Source organism: Etheostoma cragini, chromosome 14, assembly GCF_013103735.1.
Source record: "Etheostoma cragini isolate CJK2018 chromosome 14, CSU_Ecrag_1.0, whole genome shotgun sequence".
Lineage (NCBI taxonomy): Eukaryota > Metazoa > Chordata > Actinopteri > Perciformes > Percidae > Etheostoma > Etheostoma cragini.
In genome coordinates this window covers 3,948,150-3,972,199 of record NC_048420.1, presented here as the reverse complement: position 1 = coordinate 3,972,199, position 24,050 = coordinate 3,948,150, and the positions used below count along the sequence as shown (strand labels likewise).

Here is a 24,050-nt window from a genome sequence, read left to right as displayed (position 1 = left end):
CCTTTGTGCTTTTAAAAGCTGTAACTTTGGCAAAGTGTAGGCCTATGTTTATAATACTACTGAAAATGACAATAATAATAACAACATATTATAGGCCATTGTTAATAGTTTAGCAGTAGTAGCAGTGACAGCATAGTATTCGCATTGGTTATTGTAATGGCTATACCGTTTTTTTAATATTAAGTACTATATAGTACTTAATATTAAAAAAACTGTATAGCCTGTAGTTGACTATCGTGTTTTTCCATTGACACACCTTCAATGACGCGAATGAAGGTGTGTGTGTGTGTGTGTGTGTGTGTGTGTGTGTGTGTGTGTGTGTGTGTGTGTGTGTGTGTGTGTGTGTTCAATAAGGAGGATCTGTCCTGACGGACAAGTTGAGACAGAAGTTAAGGTGTGGCGACAGTCATGAGGAGGATACCTATCTGCGACATTCAAGTTCCAACGGTGGAAACTTTTTGGAACTTTTCCTGATCTCTACCTCCGTACCACGTCCCGAGTGTTTTCATTATTGCCCGCAGCCATATGGTAGTGTTGTAGAGGAGTGAGGTCTGAGTCCGTGCGGTGCGGTACGGCGCGGTGCGGGTGACTGAGCCAGGAACAGATCTGGAGGCAGCAGGAGCGTCACAGGTTGAATTTCGCTGTTTTTGGTGACCTGAAATCGGCATTGCTGGATCCCAAACCTTCAGAACATGCACATGTGGCTCATGCGTTTTGGAATCTAACAATCTGCCATGGAGAACGCTTAATAACTGCTGGAGGAAGAGGTAAATATACATGGCGTTGGCATTCTGAATGTCTTAACGAGTCTTATCAATTTGTTTTTCCCAGTGCGGTGGTGAGTAGAGGTCTGTGGGCTGGCTGTTAACAAAGCAATATATAAATGGTATAATAAAAATGCCGACGCATTCAGGACCACTTCCTTATAAATTGACAGTTTGGCTCTTATAGGTTTTGATATATAGACCTAAAAGTCTGTTTAAACATGGGTTATGGGTCTTACTCTCAATTATATTTTTGACTTTGGTCTATGCATTTACGGAAACCCCAGTTCCATCAGAAAAAGACAACTTAGTAATGACAAAAATTAAAATAGGCTACTCATCGTGAGGCAAAATTTGAGTTTAATGTCTCAAAATCCTGACTTACAGTAGTATAATGGACATTTTGTCACAATTCCGACATTCATGTGTTTAAATTATAATTGAGTCAAAAACCAACTTCACTTTTTAAGTTTCAATTAAGTAATGCTATGGACATAGAAAGTTAAAGTTATAAAATAATAAGCCAAAATAATGTTATAGGCCCATTAATTCAAACAAAATAATGATATCGGTATTCAAAACATTTGACCTTGTATCTCATAACTTTGACTTACCATTCGTTGTTTCATTCTATGTCATTTTGTTGAAACTTTCTGAGGCATGACAGCTGTGCTTATCTGAAACAGTCAACGCTTCAGAGAGTAGAAACAGAGATGTGGGCTGATTCTTTGTGACCCACTTTACTGATTGTCAAATTTTATTTCTGTCTGTCCCAACCCCAACCCTCCCTGCTTTAATCAGCAGGCTATGCTTCACTGCAGCTCTGATCTCTTCTTGACCCTTTCCTCTAATTTCTGGCCTTAGCTTTTTTCATATTTTTGCAAAACTTCCTTTACCTATACTTTTCCATCACTTGCCACAAAGCTACCATGCGCAGATTCAGCTCTGAGGGATCCCTCCTAGATCTTGACTTCCTTCCCTGGAAGAGGATGGCACTGAAAGACCCAGATGATGGAAAGAACCGCAAGTCTGGCATCTACACACCTCACATAAAGGAAGATGAGCTAGGTGGAGGCTCAGGCTTCCAGACTCCCACCATCCTGGAGCCCAGAGCGGGTCCCACTGAGGCCGGAAAGAAGAGGATGAACAAGGAGCACAGTGTAAGTGTGGAGACCCTGAGCGAGCTGGGGAAACAGGACAAGAGCCACCTGGGAGTGTGTGTCATCAGTGGAAACTGTAGGGCCTACAGCGACGGGCAGCTGGCCCCAGCCAACAAGGGCAGCACAGAGAGCATGGAGGGAGACGATCTGACCCCCACCTCTCCTTCGTCCTTCGCCAACCCCTTCTCCCTCAAACCTCAGCACAGGCACCAGCATAAAGCCAAGCTGGCTGCTGCTAAACTGCACCTCAAGAGTCTGTTTGGACAGGTGGGATACCAGTTCCTTTTCATCCTACACCAGGGGTCTTCAAAGTAGTTCAAGCAAAAGACCTCTTAACTTAAATAGAGACGGAGCAGGGACACCCTACTATCTTGTACAAAATTAAGTTGCAGATAAATCTGGGCCTACAATCACATTTAAGGTTGCCTAAAATATTCATACATACCTTTTTTTTAGTTAAGAGAATACTAAGCTATTGAAAATATTAATTGTTGGCATGATTTTATGAATCATGTTTTAATGTTAAACATTCATGTAAATCCTCATCAATACCAATACTGTGACTTCAATACCGGTTCCTAAGCTATGCTTATTCCAGAATTAAAGCACACATCTTTTTATTTATGTTCCTACGTGAGCCCCATTTATGTGTAACGTAGAGTTTTTCCTGTGTGTCTCTACAACATGTACAACCGGGTCTCCGGGGCTTTCTATGTAACTAGCCCAGACGAGGTTGCTAACCGTAGCATGCTAGCTCGTTGCTTATGGCAAAACACTGCTACAACACACACTAGTTAACCATAATCTCCAAAAGAACTTCTTCCATGTCCCTGTTCTGCCGGTCTTCCTCAAGTGCGGCCTTGTTTAGAAGAAGTCTCTGTTGGAAAAACAGTAGCTAGCTGATGTCATCAGTACCTACTTACTGCGCTTGTGCGACTCCCAACAAAGATAGTAAAAATAGTGAGATGTCTCACTCCTAAACACACAGGGTGAAAACAGGATCTGCAGCAATTGACAGTACAACAAAAATATGGTGTTTTTGAAAATGAAACCATGTAAACCTATTATGGTACAACCTCAAAATACAATTATGAATCTGAAAATGGCCATAATATGGGCGCTTTAATAGGAAATATCGATTGGAGTAGAGCTGCGAAGATGAATCAATCAGTTGGGAAATTGTCCAAATTCTCTGATTCCAGCTTCTCTCCTGTGTCAGTAAACTGAATATCTTTAAGTTGTGGACAAAACAAGATATTTGAAGATATCATCTTGGGCTTGGGGAAACTCTGATCCGCATTTTTCACAAGTTTTTGACATTTTAGAGACACAAGTAACTCATCCATAATCGAGAAAACTATTAACAGATTATTCATCAAGAAAATAATCGGCTTTTGTGACCACGCTTTAAATCACTGGATGACACACCAGGTGATTAATTGCTTTAGACCTCCAGTTTACTTGTATTTTTTTGTTTCAGAGTCCTAATTCGTCAAATTCCAACCTTTCTAATGCAGACCAGAAAGACAGGTAAGAGTCTTTATTTTCAGGTGTTCCATAATTTTTTAATTTACTGTTTGGATAAACATTGCGTGTCTTAAAGTGCTTATATTATTCTAATTTTCAGGTTTATAATTGTATTTGGAGGTCGTACCAGAATAGGTTTATGTGGTTTAATTTACAAAAAGTACTATATTTTTGTTGTACTGCACATTGCTGCAGCTCCTCTTTTCACCCTCCGTTTTAGCTACATCGTTGTTATTGATAGCGGACGTCTGCTACCTCTTTCTGTCTTTATTGTGGTCCCTGTTCACAGTGCTACAGAGAGGAGGTCTCGCCTGGTCTTCATGCGTCAGTGGAGTCAGGTGGGCCACAGTAAGAAGAGGAAGATTAGCCAGGAAGAGCTGGAGAAATGGGCCACGTCCCTGAACGCCCTGCTGGCCAGCCACAGTAAGTCCTGGTTCTTGCTCACAATCCTCACAAATCAGAAAACTTTATTGATCCCCGCAGGGAAATGTTTTAATTGCTGTTGCTTACAGTTAAATTCAAGGTGAAAAAGAGTTACAAAAGATCAACTCAGTAAGTGTATAAAGTACACAAATTAACATAGCGACCAGTCTATATCCACGATGTTCAACTTCCAGGATTATTCAGGGGCCGCATGAAATTCTGCCAGCTGTCTGTTGCTTCCCGCTTTCTTTGTGTTGGCGATTTAAACTCCAGTGGATTTATGAGGACTACAGCTTCTCAGATCTCTGCAGGGTAATCTGTCCAATCTGAGTTTTTTGTTGCACGACTAAAACTACTTTTGAACAGATACGTGTTCCACCAAAACAAGTTCCTTCCCAAGGCTAATTTACAGAGGCACCCTGGCTCTGTCTGGCACTTAGCGCCGCCCAAGATGATTGTGATTGGTTTAAAGAAATGCCAATAAACCAGAGCTTGTTTTCTTCCTATCCCAGAATGCTATGTGGACTTGACAAGCCTTCCTCATCAGCACAGTGAAGTAAGGTCTGGCAATAGGAGACAAGGGGAAATGCAACATTACAAAGCCACGGCCGAGCAATGAGTGTCACCGCAACATGTAGTTACATTTTTCGAGAGGTGCACGTCAGGGTGCAGCATAGGGTCCGACCGTGTCTCCATGTACCTACGTACGTAACCATGATGTAGATTCATGGAGGATGTAAGTCAAGTGCAGATTTGAGTCGCGTATGAACTATCGACCAATACAAAAACAGGCTTAAATTAACTGAACACATACTGTAAGTTTTACAACTTACAGTTCTCAAGGACTCACAGAAACACAAAATCTCAACTGATTGTCCTCCAGACAGCTCTCTTTTTCTATTCTCTCACTTTTTTCTCCAGCAGTGTAATTAATAGTGGGTTTATTGTTATTATTTTGCTACACAGCCATAATTACCCATGCCCATGTTTGTACTGTTGTTTGATTGTAAAAAGCATGAAAAGAGAGTAGTTGTCCGTGTAAAAGGCACATCTGGGGCGAAGTTGGAAACCAGAATCAGCTTTAAATGCAGTCTTAATCTAGTCCTCACTAACAAGTTTAAAATGATTTTACTGGAGCTACATGCATACATCACTACCGAATTCAATCAAATTGGATGGGAATATAAGTTGCACTTGACGCACCTCTACAAGACGACTCAACAGATTCGGCGGCGTTAATGTGCGGCAAATTATAGATGGCGCTAAAGTTAGCACATAGTAATATGAACACGACATGATTGTAAATGAAGAAAACGGAGCTCACTGAGATTTGGTAGACAAGCAGCAAGACATTCCTGATGATCCTTGTCCTTATCTGAGAGAGATGTTTGAGATAGGCGTCAAGAATGACTCCTGACGAATGTGCTGCATAACTCTTTAAGTATGGGGAACTTGTTAATTAATGCCTGTTTTAGTAAGCCTGTACTTTGTTACTTTTACTTGAGTATATAAGTTAAATTAGTACTTTTACCAGAGTTTTTTTTTAACACAAGCATCCATACTTCTACTTGGGCAAGGGAAGTGAGTACTTTTGCCATGTCTGGTAAGATGATGACATGGTTAATGGGACTGTACTCAACAGTCAGAACATTCATTTAGCAGCAAAACAATATTTGCTATGTTAAGACAGATAGAGAGGGACAGAGAGAGAAAGAACATATTTTCTTCAGTGCACAACCTTACAAACACTTGACCAACATTTCAGACTACTAGGTTAATCTAGTAGTCTGCTAGTCTAGGTTGATCAACTAGGTTGATGTGTGGATAAATGCTTTACAACCGGTCAAGCTGGTCATGGCTAAAAACTATTTCTGTTCAAGTTCCTGGCAACAATAAGTTTCCTCTGATAAAATCTCTCTACAGGATTTGTTAGTGTTTGTTATGTTATCATGACAGAGATAGTTCTGTGATTAGAGGGGGTCAAAGTTAGGGCTTTTGTCCCGATTCGATTCTTTCCAGATAAATGGCTGCCCATTGGATTTGTATTGCAATTTTTATTTATAGCGATTTTAGGAGTATTGCAAAATAACAAAATTATTAAAAGTGTGTTTGGCACACCCCCCACTTCTCTTTTCTGCTATCTTTTTTAATTTTTACAGTATTCAGTAGTGATCCAGAAATGAAATCTGCAGAATTTAGCGGACTGGTTTTCCGCTTGGGGTGGAGCTATGTTCACATTCAGATTTTTTTTTTAATTTAAAATTTAAAATTTAGCATCCTGCTGATGCACCTATTCTACCTATTCTCAGTCTCTTAACATATGTCACCACATGCATCTTCTTCCTGTATTTTATTAGATGTAGTTGCCAACGTACAATCCAAATGCAGTAACACAGTAACTGTCTCCATAGTCATTTTCATAAAGAACAGGATGCCCAAAAAAATCTCCTGTTATAGATTCCCGTCCCATGTTTGTCTGGTTAGAGTGCTCATATTATTCTTTTTGGCTTTTTCTCTTTCCTTTATTTACAAAGGGAAAAATGATTGCCTAGATGCTATCTTGGCATGCCCTCATACTCTCCGTCTGACTGGCTTGTGGTACGCATGTGCGACTCCCAACAAAGATGGAGTAGAATAGTGATGCCTAACTCTGTAACTAAAACAGAGAGCTCAACGCACACAGAGAAAAGAGGAGGTGCCGCAATGAGCTAATTTCATTTTGGCGCACATGTTATCCAAAGAGAGCGAGAGAGAGACAGAGAGGTGTGTGTTCCTGTCATGACTTTGTTGAAAAGGCCAATGGCAGTCTGAATAAATGAGTCTTCAAGCCTAATGGTCCTGCTAAGCTAATGTAAACACCTCAGATTTTAAAATACAATAAGATTTTACAAATTCTTTGTGTGGTAGGAAATGCATTCAACGTGCTTGTATAATGCCTTGATGATGATGCATTTCATTTTAAAGCAATAAAACGTCTTTAACAGATTTTTGAGGATAGCTTTTCTTTTACCTCTTGCCCTTTTTATTGCGGTTCTTACCTGAACTCTACACCCTGACATTTAACTGACTGGCCACTGCCGCCTTGGAAGAATGTTAGTGTAACTAAAAATCAATTCTGCCTTGAGTTCCTCTTGCTTTTATCTGAACTCACATGTTGCTGCAGGGATGTTGACATCTGACCTGCGTCACTAGTTGCGTTACTGGTAAAGTGCTGTGCAATAAAGCTAAAAGAGCAGCACTTCCCCTGACCCTGCTGCTTCTACCAATAGAACAGATAGTTGTCATCAAGACTATATTGTATTATAAATCCTTTCCCTGACAGCCGTCTAAAGTCTCTCCAGCTAGAGGACGTTTGACCAGTTTTCTGGTAGTAATGTTTTCTTTTGGTTTAAACTGGATCACTGGAAGTACATTTCCAGGAAAAAGCATGACATCTGGCACGTGGCTCACACGCAGGATGTCAAGTTTCGAGGTTAAACCATGTATCAGCTAATTTAAATGACTCACGTTACTGTATTGTGTCAACAGTTAACTTAATTAAATATTATATGTGACTTTTTATTTAGCGGGATGCAAATATTTCACCAAAACAAGTTCCTTCCTGAGGCCATTTAGCAGAGCCACCATCACACCAAGACGATTGTGATTGGTTTACAGAAATGCAAACAACCCAGAGCGTTTTCTTTCTCCTATCCCAGAATGCATCTGTAGTGTTGCCAGATCTTACTTCACAGAGCTAAGGAAATGGGGCTGGCTATGAAAGACTAGTCTTGGTGTATTCCGGTACGCTCCAGTATTTAATGACATACTCACATTGTTACTATTATCAACAAAGCCAGGGAAGGCCACATAATGTTTCTAGTCACGTGTCCACTTTACAGATTACAGTGTTTCTGAAAGTTACTACTAATGATGTACTTGACATTATTGCGTATCAAGTCATGAATGTGTGTTTCATACCTAATAGACACTTACTGGTTTCCGTTAAAGTGCTAGACTTTAAAGGGGCTCTCCATAGCTCTTCCATGTCACAGTAAGTTTACTAGTCATGATGAGTAAAACAGCTTAACAGCAGAAGAGCTAGATATACAGTAATTCAGTTCAGTTTTATGCAGTGGTGCAGCAGTACTGGCCTACCACAGACACTATTCATATCTACTGTACATACATACAGTGGGGCTTATACATATATACAGTGTGTTAATGTGCATAAAGAAGCCATAAAAAGATGGAAACATCTCTAATAGGCATCAAATGACAGATTAGACATTTGTATAATATGTCACAAAAAAGTTAAACATCATTTACACTTTCAAAATAACTGAAAACAAAAAAATGGCATCTTCAAAAGTTTGGGCACCCTGCAGAGTTTCTAGCATGCACCGCCTCCTTTGGAAAGCTGAGACCTGACAGTGTCATGGATTGTTCTCAATCACCATCTGGAAAGACCAGGTGATGTCAATCTTAAGGTTTTAAATGCCCAGACTCATCTGCCCTTGACCCAACTACCTTAGGTTCTTCTAAGCAGTTGTCTAGAAAACTGAAAATAGTTGAGGCTCACAAATGCTTTGTGGAAACAAGTTCTGTGGATCAATGACGTTAAAATATAACTTTTTGGCCGGAATCAGCAAAGGTACGTTTGGAAAAGTAAGGGCACAGAATTTAATGAAAAGAACCTCTGTCCAAATGTTAAGCATGGGGGTGGATCAATCATGCTTTGGGGTTGTATTGCAGCCAGTGGCACAGGGAACATTTCACAAGTAGAAGAAAAAATGGATTCAATAAAATTTCAGCAAAGTTTTGGATGCTAACTTTATGCCATCTGTGAAAAAGCTAAAGTTAAAGAGAGGATGGCTTCTACAAATGGATAATGATCCTAATCACCTCAAAATTCACGGTGGATTACATCAAGAGGCGTAAACTGAAGGTTTTGCCATGGCCTTCACAATCCCCTGACCTCAACATAATTGAAAATCCATGGATAGACCTTAAAAGAGCAGTGCGTGACAGACAGCCCAGAAATCTCAAAGAACTGGAAGACTTTTGTAAAGTCAAATGGGTGAATATACCTCAAACAGGAATTGAAAGACTCTTGGCTGGCTACAAGAACCGTTTCCAAGCTGTGATACTTGCCAAAGGGGGCAGCACAAGGTAGTAACTCTGCAGGGTGCCCAAACTTTTGCAGGCACCATTTTTTTGTTTTCTGTTATTTTGAAAGTGTAAATGATGGAAATAAAATCTAACTTTTGGTGACATATTATACAAATGTCTAATCTGTCATTTGATGCCTTTTGGAGATTTTTCCCTCTTTTTTTGGCTTCTTTATGCACATTAATATAAATTCTTACCTGGGGTGCCCAAACTTCCAAGCCCAACTGTATGCATTTGGCCATAAGTGTGAGGCACTGTGTACTCAAATCAGCATGTAAGTACTGAGGTGCACCATAAGAGACACAGTTTAGCATGTAGGCCACACGGACACAGGCTAATTTTCCACCGGCTTGTTGTCTTCCTCCGCTTGCGGCAGGGGCGGACTGGGACAAAAATTCAGTCCTGCCGCTGTAGCCACACCAGCCCACATTACCACGCCCGTACAGCCCCACCCACGGACAGGTTACATTTAATATAAGTAGCTGGCAAACAATGCTTACTACTTTTGAAAGACACGTTTATAACAAATTGACACATACTGCATATTAATGCTGTTTGTATGCTGCTACTGTCATCCTCTACAGTATGTTCTTTGTTGTCTCTGTCAATCGGTTTCTCTCTGTTGACACTTTACACATTTCCTGTCTGGTCCCCCATCCTTCCATCTGTTTTATCTCTCTAACTGCAATGTAAATAGGTTTTCTTGGCTGTCTGTGATTAGACTTCATAGTTTTTCCTTGGTCTATTCAGGCCTATGGGGGGAACACATAAAGCAAGGGGGGTCTCCCCCTGGAAGTTTTGAGGGTAAAGACTTTTTTTGGCACCAATTTAAAGTAAAAACATCTATGTTTATCACAAGGCAATCATCAAATTCTGGTGGCAGGTAACAAAAATACAAAATATAATGGAATATCATTATATTCAGTACTCCAGTACTGGGGCTTTCCATCTGGGAAATGGCCCTTATAAGATAACTCTTGACCCCAAAGTCCAGTTGTTAAATTAGCATGAACATGGTATCTTTTTTTCCCCAAGGTGCACGTTTTGCTCCCAAGTTAAAAAATATAGAATTGATATACATAGGCTGCTTTTCCTGCTAAATTGTACAATAATACAATCATGTTATGGATGCAAAACATTGTGAAGTGTAATGTTTTCTATATTCTATTGATAAAACATAATCAGTGATGTTGGATATAGCCTACAGTGTAACGGACCACCACAGTTCATGCATACATTTGGATTAATTGCAGACATGGTGTAAAACTAAACACTACGCGAATGGGGCGCAGCAGAAAGACAGAGCAGAATGAAAATGAAAAAAAACAGCAGCCTGCAGTAAAAAGTTGAGACCGACTCAACTTTTTTTGAAACGCAACCCAACTCCACGCTGCAGTGGCCGGTAATGTAACCGGCAAACAGACTCGTAGTGTGTTTTAGTGCCCTTTTTCCTCACAGGCTTGGGCGAGTTTTGGGGGGCCTTGTCCTGGTTGGCATGTAAATATTGGGCTTGTGGGCAGTACTGTCTCTTGAAGGGGTGGGGGGGGGGGTTCTTAAAGAGTTCATATGAAATATAACACTAAAGAGTATGTGTGACTATCTCTCCAGCTCTTATGCTGCTCAGGGATGGGTTGTGATCAAACTATCAGTGATTCCAGGCTAGCACAAGGGCTTCACAGGTGAATAGCAGACCGTGGCCAGGCTCGCCGATGTGTCTTAAAGAAGTAACCACACACCCTGACAGCAGGGGGATCATTAACTGCTACATTTCAGAGAGAAACATTGGACAGCTTTATTTACACATTGAAATTTCTGCACATGTAGTTTATATAATCTGATGTTTTATTCTCAACAAAACTAGCCAGCAATATAATGGCCTACAAGTCCAGCTGAAATGATTAGACCAGTTATTCACACAACTGTTTGGATCCATCCCGGTCGTCAGACACCGCCTACCAAGAGCCTGGGTCTGACCGAGGTTTCTGCCTAAAAGGAAGTTTTTCCTCGCCACTGTTGCACTGTTGCTGGCTCTGGAGGAGACTACTAGAACTGTTGGGTTCTTGTAAATTCTGGAGTGTGGTCTATCTGTATAGTGTCTTGGGATAACTCTTGTTATGAATTGATACTATAAATAAAATTGAATTGAATTGAATTGAATCCCATGTGGATGATTTTTTGTTGTTGCATTAAATACTTTTACTATTAATATTATACATTTTATACTTTTAGCGAAGTAACATTTTCAATGCAGGATGTTTTGTTAGGTTTGAGTCTAGTATATTGGCCCCAAAATGCAGAGACAGGAGACAGAGAGCGGTACCGGGTGTTAATTGGCAAAAGTCTCTAGCATGTATCTTTTCTTGTATCTTGTTCTGTTCCTGATTTTGCACCCCATGTTCATTTATTTATCCACTTATTGTTGCACCGGGACCAGGGAAACACAATTTGCTTCCTTTGTGTACTGTACTACACTGTATAGATGGATAACAATAAAGTCTCTCCTATCTTCCTCTCCATTAATGCCATTTACAGTTACTTACACTGACATGCAGTCCAAACCCAAATAAAGGAAAAAAAGAAAAGCCATTAGCAGAACCTAATCCCCTAAAGGGTAAGTACCGTTTTCTTTTCCAACCTGGACTGTTTTTTCCTATGTTTTTGTGTCTAAGGGACCAGTCTTTGGCAACCAGTATTAAGTGAGATCACTGCAGTCGGCAGCGGCGGAACAAGCTACGATAGGGCAACAAAGTTAATAGGACAATTGTCTAGCTTGTATTTGAATTCACAGAAGTGCTGTTTTTGCGACTGACAGACTTATATTAACATTTCTTTAAACAATAATAAATTTATTATTAATTCACATTGCTAATAAAATGAGTTCCCTCAGCCTGCCTATGGTCCCCCAGTGGCTCAAAATGTCAATAGGTGTAAACTGAGCTCTGGGTATCCTGCTATGACTTTGGAAAATGAAAGCTTAGATGTGTCGATCTGGAACCTTTCTCTGCTCTGCCCGCCCAGAGAATTTGGCCCAGCCATGAGAGAGAGACATCATGGCTTTCAAACGAGCAAAGTGGCAGTTGGTCAGGGCCACACCCCCAACCTCCACCATGCACCCCCACCCCCACCCCCACCCCTCTCTCCTCAAAAGCTACATACTCAGAAATGGCACATACTTAGGAAAGCTCATTGTGGGACCGGCTCTAGTGGCTGTAAGTCTGCACCAAGGCTGAATTTTGGGAAAGAGACTTCAGATACAGTATTAGGAGACCACGAAGGTCTATATAAAAGAGACTTCAGATACAGTATTAGGGAACCACTACAGTCTATATAAAAGCATCTAAAGAGCACCATGTCATGGAACCTTTAAGTGTATGAAAACATTATGGAAAGGATTTCTAAGGAGGTCAACCTTTCTGTTAAAGAGTAAGATCCTTTTTTAAAGATGAAAACAACTGCGAAATCGCGTTCACTTAACCCACCAGACTCTATGTAAATAAACAGTAATTTTAGCATCGTAAAATAGACTTAATTCAAAGTCCACAGAAACGACATACAACTATGAACAGACATTTTGGACCGTCTTTCCACTTTTCCAACCATCACAACTAGTTTTGGGGGAAATAAACACATGCCGATTTACAGTACATGTAAAAATACGTTGGCACTATACACGCTAAAAGTATTGAGTTTTTTAAAGGAGTCTGGTTTAGCACTAGCAACTTCAGAGCTGTTTCTGTTGAAACAGAAAGGTCATAAAGAGGTTTTAAAGGTAGATCTCTGAAGGGATCCTTTTCATATTGTTGTCAGACACTTAGAATATTAACCTGAGCCTGTCAGTGGCAAAATAAGCACTTTTGTGAAGATAAATGCAAGCTGGACAGTTGCCCAATTAACTTAAATTGTAGTTCACCGCTGCCAACTGCAGCAATCTCGTTTAATACTGCACCAATGTCAAAGGCTGTTGGTCCCATCAGTCACGTAGACATAAAAACATAGGGAAATAGGGTCCAGGTTGAAAAAAAAAACGGTAGTTACCATTTAAGTAATGTGAGCCTGCCTCCTCTTAGTGATTATTATGTTGGTAAGCTGGGAATGGACTGTAAATGTGTATATATATATATTTTTATAGCACTTTTCTAGTCTTAACAACTACTCAAAGCACTTTTAAACAGTACAGGAATCACTCACCATTCACTCACATTGCCATACAAGGTGCCACCTGCTCATCAGATAAACATCCACATGCACTTACACTCCAATGGCAACCTAGGGGTTCAGTGTCTTGCCAAAGGATACTTCAGCATGGGGCTGCAGGGCCAGGGATTAAACCACCAAGTTTCCGATTGGCATGCAACCACCCTACCACTGAGCCACAGCCGCCCAATGTGTTGTCTATCTTAACAATTTAAGATCAGTGGCTGGATAGAGTAGTTTTAAAGCTATAGTGCGTAGTTTCTGCCACCCCCATGAGGAATTCTAAGCAATGACAATAAAACTGTTGGCACGTCCACATGATACAAGACTTCTGTGGGGCGGCTGTGGCTCAGTGGTAGAGCGGTTGCCTGCCAATCGGAAGGTTGGTGGTTCGATCCCTGCAGTCATTGTCGAAGTGTCCTTGGGCAAGACACTGAACCCCGAGTTGCCCCCGGTGCTGCGCATCGGAGTGTGAATGTGTGTGAATGTTTATCTGATGAGCAGGTGGCACCTTGTACGGCAGCCCCGGCCACAGTGTATGAATGTGTGTGAATGGTGAATGTTTCCTGTAGATGTAAAAGCGCTTTGAGCAGTTGTTAAGACTGGAAAAGCGCTCTATAAATACAGTACATTTACATTCTGTGATCGCGCTACTCATTTGGCAAAAGTTTGAATGTAAAAGACGATCCTTAATATCAGAAAGTTACTTTGACACTGTGTTTTAAATGCACGTGTCTTGCATTTGAGATGCCCAAAACCCTTTGGCAAAGAAAGCAGATGGAACAAGTTATATGCCAATTTAAGCGGCAATCAATTTAAGCGGCTATTAGAACTGTTGTCATTTACTCAGGGGTTAGTCACTTTTACAGTATAACATTAATTAAAAACACCTTTGTGAAACTATGAGGAAAGGTGAGGTGATGTCTAATTGTAAAGGTGTGCAATTTGCAGCTTACAACTGTGCAACTGCAACTGTGTTACCTCACCATTTTTTTTATGTTTCTTTATGGCCATTTTAGGCCTTTAATTTTATAGGACAGAGAGAGGGAGAATGTCATGCCGCAAAGGGCCGCAGGTCAGAATTGAACCCGTGGCAGCTGTTTCGAGGAGTTAACCTGGGTGCACGCTCTACCAACTGAGTTACCAGGGCGGCCATATATTTATTTCTTTGATACTAAATACCACTAAAACCACACCTTTATCTGCCACCAGCAGGTAGCTTGTCCCATATGAGCGGTCGTATCTATTGACTCTATTGATTGTAAACTAGTCTGGATTAGCGGAAGGACATTTCTAGGACAAAGCCTGACACCACGCCAGAGGTCAGGCTTTGTCCCCTGCTTTGGCTCTGTCTGTTGATATCAGTAGGCGTCAACGTTAGGGCTTTTCTCCTCATTCGATTCTTTCCCAATACATTGCTCCCGATTCGATTTGTACTGTGATTGTCATTTATTTTGACTCTAGAAGTATTGCGATTCAATAGTACTGAGTTTTGCGATTGTTCTTTTCGTTCTTTAACAAAAAACAAAGTTGAATAAAACACTTCTAGAGACAATAAATAAAGTGAGACCGTTCTAAAAATGAATTGTTTTCTAAGAAGATTTTACATCACATGTGAGTCAGTGAGTCTGACATTTTTAAGAAAAACAATGATTTTCTGCTTTTTCTGCTTTTGTTCTGTTTTGCTAGAAACAGATGTGATGTAGTTGCTGTTGGCGGTACCGTAGAAACAGAAAATATTTATTTCAATCATTGATGTAAAAAATCTGTTTTAAAAAATATTGTTTCCACAGGAAATAATCAATTTTAAATATTGTTGCAAAGAAACCATGATTCTTTTTATTCACCCCTGCTTATCAGTGTCATTCTAATTTGGAGTGCCTACCACTGCAGCTGACATCTGTGAACTGTGGCATGCTGTAGGTGCAGTGTCAGCGGTTTGAACCCCATGACAACTGAGACAATGAGTGTGTACTAAGGTGTTACATGAGCCAGTTAAACTCTGCTTCTGGCAATACTGCACTTGTGTGTTTGTGATGTGGTTATAAGGGCTGAGGGCTTGTTGTGTGTGGGTGTCTTCTTGTAACATGCATAATGTGACATAGTATGGTGAGCTAAGCCCCTCCTCCTCTCCCTCCTCCTCTCACAGCTGGTGTTTCAGTGTTTGGAGCATTCCTGCGCTCTGAGTTCAGCGAGGAGAACCTGCAGTTCTATCTGGCCTGTGAGCAGTACAGACACTCGTCCAACAACTTCAGCCTGCAGAGGAGGGCCAAGGATATCTGTGCCACCTACATCCAGCCAGGTGCCCCCCGGGAGGTACACACCTGCTTTTCTTATTCAGTCTAGCTGCTATACAGCCTCTCTTCATGGAAACAGCAAGTGTATTTCTTTCTAAGCCCTTCCACATGCGTTATTAAGGATCCCACATAACCTTTATGCAAGTCCCGGCAAACGAAGCAGCCTGATTGGTTGAATTTAGGTATTGACCTCAAGTGCCGACTGGTCAGAAACCACCCAGAAATCCAACAAAACTAAATGAAAGTAAATACTTGCATACAATCCTAGTCATTTGACATTTGTAATCAAATTACTTCAAACTATAATTTTTTTTCAGATGTTAAACCTTTTTGAAATTCAACAAAGACGTATACACACTTTGCACTCATCACTAAATTTGTTCCATAATTTAACCCCCAAAACTTAAACACATCTAAATTTTACTTTAGTCACCAATTTCAAAGATAGAGAACCGCCTTAAATTATAAATTACCTCTTCGTTCGGCAGTAAAACAATAAAAGTGCAACATGCTCAATGAAGGCCTATGGAGTACTCCTTGATTAATGATGTTTCACATGTACATAGTAAGAACTGTGCCTTCTAAATGGCTTACCCTGGAGCAGTGTCATAAGAAGTGATGACACTCGCAGGGACAAGAAAAGGCCCATGTAACCAAAGACAGCTCCCATCTCAACCAAGCAAGACATTTCTTTATGCAGATTCCTAGTGTTGTTGACTTTGATCAAACTGTTCCTGATTTAAATCCAAATATATTTCAAATGAATTACAGGTAGAATGTACTTTATTTAGGCAAGGTTCTTGTTTGGCTGCTTGTATTTCAACATTTAGTATTTGTGCACTTTGACTTTCTTTGTCAAGTAAAATAATGTTTGTGTCTCTCAATATAAGGTATTGAACAAGTATTATTTAAGTATCCTAGACACGTTATTATGGCTCCCACGCAACGTTTCGGCAAGTCCCGCCCTTCAAAGCAGGCCAATTGGTTTAAAACATTAAAGTATATTGGGTACATCCCTAAAACAAAGTCTGATAGGTCATGAGCCACAAGCTGTCGGATGATCAGACAGGTTGGTAACAAGTCAACAGTTAAGATGGTAAAGTTAAATGACTACAGTGGATTTAGTGTATATCCACCAGTTGTCCCTCACCTTCCACTTTCTTTGTCTTGGCATTTGGTCGATTTGGGAAACATCCTCCAAGCTAGAACTGACAATTAAATTATATTTATCTTTATTTTTGAGTAAAATTCATATCACACACTTGACAGGCCGTTTAATTCCTGAGCTCCCATCCCTACGTGTACTGTACATGTTCCACCAAAACAAGTTCCTTCCTGAGGCTGTTTTGTAGAGGCACCGTAGCTCTATCAGGGGTGTCCGTCATAATTGCCCAAGACAATTGTGATTGGTTTAAAGAAATGCCAATAAACTAGAGCATCTGGCAATGTTAGACTACATTAGAATTGAGCTGTGAGTAATGGGTGCAGCGCAAATTTACTGACTGCGATCTTGTTGTAGGTGAACCTGGACAGCAAGACGCGGGACCTGAGCCTCCAGTTGCTGCAGGCTCCCTCTCACACCTCTCTGGACCACGCTCAGAAACGCATCTACTCGCTCCTGGACACGGACTGTTATCCTCGATTCCTCCAGTCCAACATCTACCTCTCATTACTGCGAGAGGATGACTAGAAGCCACACAGGGATCACACACCCGGAGAAACAGTGGCTCAGCTATCCCAGAACATCCTAAACTCTGTAGACCCTAAACATAATACAGAGCTGCCGTTTGTGTATAAAGAAATATATATCTTGATTAAATGTTGATGCCATTTGGCCACTGTGTGTAGGAAAGGGATTCAATAAATAATTTACATTCAGACTATCTGTGTTTCCCTCTGCTTCCAGTCTTTATGCTAAGCTAAACATGTCCTCACTCCATCTCTTTACTAACACAGAACAGACATGATTTTGGAATCAATAATTTTACCCTATTTTTGGAGAAAAAAAGAAGAAAGAAAATAAGCAAATTTCATAACATGTTAAACCATTCCTTTATTTGGATTCTTGTTGGCCCTGGGAATTTGGAAAAACAAAGGTTAGGCAAGGCAGTTTTGTTTCCATTACTTTAAATGACCCGTAAAACTACCTAGCTCTCATTTTAACCAATCAACATCCTCCCTGCCAGCAGCTAATGTTCCCATGGTCCACTGGTCTGTGTTCCCTCTGCTGACGGAAAGGAAAAACACGTTCAGCAAGGATGAGCTCTTTGCAGGAAAAGGTCAAAGTACTATGTGAGTTACTTGAATGGCACAAATAGGAAACCTGAGCAAATTGACTCTGACGGGTAAAATGATTCAGTGATAACAAGGAGGTTGAGTTCAGTCTGCTTCTGAATACTCTGCTTCACTGTTCAAACAAGGATAAACTGTGCATGCATACGATAGCCTAAGAAAACACTAATTTCATTTGAGCAGGCTGTGTAATGTGTATGTTGAGTATGTTAGCATTTGCTTGACTGTTGGTCCTGTAAAAAACACCCTTATATGACAGCATTTTAAGGAAACTGCAGACTGAAAATTATAAGTGTATGCAATGTGTGAGTTTTAAAGAGAAATAAATAAAATCCAGTTTTTTTTAGCTGTGCGTGTTGATTAGCATTAAGGTTGCTGGGATACGGAGTGACAGTGTCAATCATGTCTTTTATTCAGTGTTTAATTGGGCAGAAATGTATTCTGCACTACCCTAAATACATTGGGGATATTTTAAAGGCACCGAACACCCACATAGGTGTTTCCTGGTAATGTGGAAGATTAGACCAAAGCTGCATCTCATGTCCCTTATCTGATAGCTCCTCGACTCCTTGGTCCTTGCAAGTTGTTCTGTCCCTCCTCGGTGAAGGCTGTCTTAAAGCACTTATTTATTCCCCAAGGAGCGAGCATCGAGTAGGGATCACCGAGGAGCTATAGCTGCTATTTCCTTTGTTTGGACTGTAGCAGCGACGTTCGTGGTATTAACACCAGCTCCAACTGTCTACTTGGCAGTATATGAAATTAAAAAAGATTAGGATTAATACTTAACACACAGCAACTTTTCGGCATTGTACTAAGCAAAACAAAATCGTAAATATGACAAAGATTCAAGTGAAAACCGCTAACAAAACCGCTGAACCGTGAAAACCGCTAACAATGTATATGTCATTAATTAGAATTTGTTTCCCCCCACTGCGTTAACGGAAATTACGTTTTAGTGGGCCTTCCCAGTAATGGTCTGTTGATTTAAGTATAGCCAGCCTAATACATACTATACACAGCCAACGCAGAAGAAAAGGTCAAAGGTCAGCTTGGATTCAAACAGTGCTCTCCATTGATGGTGATTACTGCTGCTAAAGAGCATCCTATGTCAGTATGTGTGCTTTCACCTCAAATGTCATCGAACAAATAAACATCGTCACCATGTTCGTATGAATACATGTAAATCCATCCCAGCATGTGCTGCGCCCGACCCGTGCTGTGGCCCTGGTGACGATGGCGTCTTCACAACTGAACTTCAATAGGGAGATGAACAAATGTGCCTCCCACCTTGTAAATGTTTTTCAGTTATGTTTCTGTAGACTGTTTCTCTGACGTGATCCTCATTTCTCTTGGTGACAACCACCAAAACAATGCCGGAATTGTATGAAAAGATACTCTCCTATGAAAGGAGTTGCATGTCTAGAGTTTGTTTCAAATTTCAATTCCATTCGAAAGCTTCCAGTCACCACCTTCGACATTCCAGTAATTGTGCTATAACCCACAGCTCCATCAGCTACAGACTGCATCTAAGTTAAGTCCTCTGGGGTTAAACAGAGCATCCATCCTGCATAGCAGCATAAGTGCTGGCAATCACAGAATATCAACTTGTTTGTTGATTATGTAAGCACTGGTGTGTTTCTTCCTAGCACCAAAATGCCTAAAAAATCCCTAAAATGCCTGAAGACTCTGCCCTCCTCTATAAACAACTGCACAGCAGGTCCCAACTTGAGGAAATTAATTTATATTAAATTTTACTTATATATCGCTAAATCACAACAACAGTTATCTTATTGCACTTTCAATAAAGAGCAGGTCTAGACCATACTCTGTGATGTTATTTACAGAAACCCAACAGTTCCCACCAAGAGCAAGCACTAGGCGACAGAGGCAAGGAAAAACTTCCTTTAAGAGGCAGAAACCTCGAGCAGAACCATGGCTCAGGGTGGGCGGTCATCTGCCTCGACCGGTTGGGGGGGAGAGAAAGAGACAGAGAGAGAGAGACTCATTCTATATCATAAGGGATTGTGGGTAATGCATTTTTGATCAGCAGCAGTTCCTCATGCGTGGAAGGTCAAGTTAAAGAGTAAGTTTAAGCAACATACAAAGAAAAAGATTTTGACTTTACAAAGAGATGTGTTGCCATGGTCATGTGGGAGTTTTATGTGTTAAGATTCGAAATAAATGCCTCTTAAACTCCTCCATCCCAATGCAATGCAAGTGCTATTTCTGTGCCAGTATGTTTTGTGGAAAATATGTCTTTTTGTCATGCCTGCAATTTGTCATGTTACCAACTGATGCAAACACCAAGGGGGATGACTCACGTTATTCACAGGGCCCATAAACTTTAGTTTACAAGCTCCGCTTCACTTGTATATACACTTACATTGTTATTGCACTTACCAAAAGCGATGGAAGTACTGTAGGCAGTGTGGTAGTCAAGACCACCTAAACCGAGACCAAGACCAGAGTCTATCGAGACCAGACCAAGACCAAATAACTGAAACATACAGTTTATACACAACTAGCTAATATGTATAGCTTATATTTGCTAAATCCCTTTGGGTGAGGGGTGAAGAGATTTCAAGAAAGTTTTGGTATAGAGGCAGATTGATAATGTTAGGTAGCTTTGCTAATCAGTCTTTCTCAACAGGGGTGTCAAAGCCACCCAAGGGGCGTTCAGAGGATCATGGGGGCACTGGAAGAAATCATCTAAGGGACCTGGATGATGGATAGGGGGGCGCTGGTCCCAAAAAGGTGGAGAACCACTGTCTTGCACTAAGCAATATTAATTAACTGAAATGCCTCGCAAATCTTCCAACTATATCCCGCTCCTGTTGATTTCAATGCCCTATCCGTCCCTTTTAATGAGATTGACTACCGTACTGCGGGACTCCCGCGGGAATCATGTGACCCAATTGTCACCTTTTACCCAGCACAAGCCTCATTTCCAGTTAGCTAAACTGTGGGAGTAGAAATTAGGCTCATGCGCAGCACTCGGCTCCACAATGACTGAGATTCATAAAATAGAGGTACATTCTTGAAAAAGACAAATTCATGATTATTCATGCCATCTTTACTCTCTCTTAGCTCTAAATCTTCTATTGCCATGCAGTTCTGTTAAATAACAGCTTTCAAGTACAAAATAGGTTGGTATAATCAATAACAAGGGTGGAGCTGGGGAGTATGATGTGGCCAAGCCAGTGTTACTGTTGTTTCAATGGCTCTGCTCTAAACTAAATGCTAAAGAGGGCAAGTTGATGTTTTTAACCCTTCTGTGGCAAGTCATCAGGTGGAGATTTACCAGCAGGTCGACCTTTGTTTACGGGACACATTTATCTGCATGTTTGGCAGAACAGAAAATTGGCAAACTTTCCTTTAAGATACCACCTAACGCTAACAGCAGCTACCTATCTTGGTTGGCAGAAAGCTGACTGAGACATTTTTAGATGCACAAACATTTTCCAACTCTGCTGAAGTAAAAACACACAGTGAGAGGGTCAATATTTGAGATGAAAACACGAACAAAAGCCAAAAACAAGTTGAGGTCTATTATAACGTCCACAGTGTTTGCATGGTTAGCATAGCTAAGCCTCTGTTCTGATTGACAGGTCCCAAAGTATCCCTTGCTTTAATGTCCATTTTAAAATAAATACTTTATTTACTAAAGGAACATCATGCTGTATTGAAGAATTGAAACTAGCAATTGAGACCATAAAATATTTACGAAAATGTTTACTGAGGTAATAATTTAAGAGAGAAGTAGGCTCAATTTTTCATAGACTTCTATAGAAACAGACTTCTTTTTGGAGCCAGTGGAGTTATCCCATGCTGGAAATGACAACTTCAAGGCTTGTCATCAATGGCTTCACTTTTCAGTCCCAGAAGCTTCGCCCATCATTTTTACAGTCTATGGGTAAATCGCTTCAATGTCCACAATCACTGCTCCCTTTTGGGGATAGATAAACCATTGCAACTGATTTCCAAGTCGACCCGCGAATTAACTAGATCTTCGGTGGGGGCTTCATTGGAGCCAATGTTAGAATACGGTACCACAGGGAACCGGTCACAGTCCTGCCTGGGCCCCAGCACAGAGGCATGGGAAATTATTGATGGCTATATCCATAAATTAGCACAACTGAATTGGTTGCAACTTTAGTTTTATCTATTTGACTTCAAATATATGTATTTGAAGTCAAATGTATGTATTGGTTCCAGAATTCAACACAGAGTTCCATTTTGAGCAACATTTAAATTTTGTCTAAACTTTGATGATAACTGTTTCCCGATCACCAGGGCTTGGTGCTCCTGTTTTCTTGTTTCTTCTTCACCCACTGGGCGGTGTAGCAGTTCTCCCCTACAGTCCAGGACCAGCCTTGTCTGCTTCTGTCACTCTCCTTCTTCAACATGTGTCCCTGGCTGATCAACGTATCTCGTGCTGGAGGCTGTCCACTGTCCAACACCCTGTTTTCCTCTTCAGCACCACAGTCTTCAGCATCTGAACCCAGGGGTGTCTCTCTGCGGTCCAAGGACCTCTGGCTGCAGAGGCGATCCTTCTTGGATGCCAACAGAGGTGGAAGTGAGAGAGGCTGGGACCTTGAGGAAGAGGGGTGACAGTGCAGGGTCAGTAGAGGGCAAACATGTTGGCTAAAAATATACTGCAAATTAACCCTATGTGCAGACAAATGCAACTGAAACACACTGCATAAAACAACTCAACACCCAACAAGCCTTTCTATCTAAACAACCAAGGTAATTTGTCTGTACCTTACCAAAGTACATTTTACCATATAAAAATGATCTATGTGGGATGTGTGGGTGACTTGTCCTGTGGACCAGTGGTTCCCAACCTTTGTGGTCTGCAGCCCTGTCAGATGAACTCATGCACCCCTTCATAATTACACCATGTTTAACACTATAACATTATAATATAACATACAGTATAAGTGGATATTGTTATTTATTTCATACTATTTAAATTTCTATACTTCTATCTATATTACTATACTATTTTGTTTCATTGAACTGGTAATATTAAGGTTTGGTCAGCAATCCTACTACTACAAGAATTCTAGAATAGAATAGAATACACATACATATTGTCCCAGAGAGCACTGGGCGTCAAATGACTTTGTCTTTTTACGCCGCCATTTTGGCGGAAAAGTAGTGGCAAAAAAGAACGCCGCCAGAATGGATTTTTTACCCGTCCATGTTCACTGCGCCCTTTAATTCAAAAGACAAGGACAGCTATAAAGCAACACTTGATTGATTTAACATCAGTGAGCCATATAATGCTCCCGGAGATATTTTTACAACCTTTACAAGTGAAACAGAAAGCTTCCCCGGCCTTCAGTATCCAGATGTTTAGAACTACAGTGCCTAATTAACTTTCCTTTGTCCTACTCGGTAGAGTCTTTAAAGCCTACAAAAGCCTGGAGGGATATAAATGGAGACAATCGGCTGGATTCGTGATGAATATTCAGCTTTGGAGTATACCGGTTAAAAATTACTTTGTCGTCAATGGAAGGGTAGCTGAGTTAAAGTGTAAAGTTAATGCAGTCAGTGTTATAATTTGTATAGCTAGCTAGCGTTAACTAGTCTGTAATGTTTGCCAACAGTTAGCTAATAACGTTGGCTAACATACATTATATCAGGGCACTTTTCCTCACAAAAATGCCATTACATTTTTACTACAGGTAAGTCATTCCCAGAAACTGTATGATCCCCAGTTGAAGCCATGGGTTGTTGTCAGGTTGTGTTAGGAGCCCACTGTAATTGCACAGCTGGACTGGGTGAGTGGTGCACCCATGTGTCAGCTGTGTTGTTCAGGGTATAGCAGCATTACCAGGAAAGAGAGAAGAGATAGCTGTCCCATCAAAGAAGTGCAAGTGGGCCACACCAAGTGAAAAGAGTAGAATGTTAGCAAGGGAATGACATCATTTTTAACTAAACACAAGGCAAAAAAGAGAGAACATCCAAAGACCACTCTGCCATACCACCAGCTTTCCCACCTCTGACCCCTACAGAGGAGGCCTAACTTTACAACAACCTCTCAAAAAGCTGTACACAAGAGAGACGATCATAAAGTCAGCAGTCCTCTCTGTTGTAACGGACTACGCACCATCATAGGTGCCAAAAAAGAGAAAATAGTCAAATATAAATGGAAACAGGTAGTATGTTGTCAGACTAAAACGATACATTTGCATACTTAATAACGTAATTATGAAACCATTTGATTCATATTT

General features: G+C 40.7%; 1 protein-coding gene across 3 annotated transcripts; it reads left to right on the top strand.

The window, feature by feature from the left end:
• Nucleotides 1-323: 323 nt before the first annotated feature.
• si:ch211-152p11.4 (regulator of G-protein signaling 3) lies at nt 324-18,081 on the top strand. 3 transcript variants are annotated; one of them, XM_034893022.1, is made up of 6 exons: nt 329-767; nt 1,569-2,191; nt 3,405-3,454; nt 3,741-3,874; nt 15,369-15,535; nt 17,036-18,081. In XM_034893022.1, the coding sequence occupies exons 2-6, from the start codon at nt 1,694-1,696 to the stop codon at nt 17,204-17,206; spliced, it is 1,020 nt and encodes a 339-aa protein (XP_034748913.1). In that variant the 5' UTR covers nt 329-767; nt 1,569-1,693; the 3' UTR covers nt 17,207-18,081. The 3 variants fall into 3 exon arrangements, with proteins under 3 accessions (XP_034748914.1, XP_034748913.1, XP_034748912.1); XM_034893021.1 differs by having other exon boundaries at nt 1,566-2,191; XM_034893023.1 differs by lacking the exon at nt 15,369-15,535 and having other exon boundaries at nt 324-767; nt 1,566-2,191.
• Nucleotides 18,082-24,050: the final 5,969 nt, after the last annotated feature.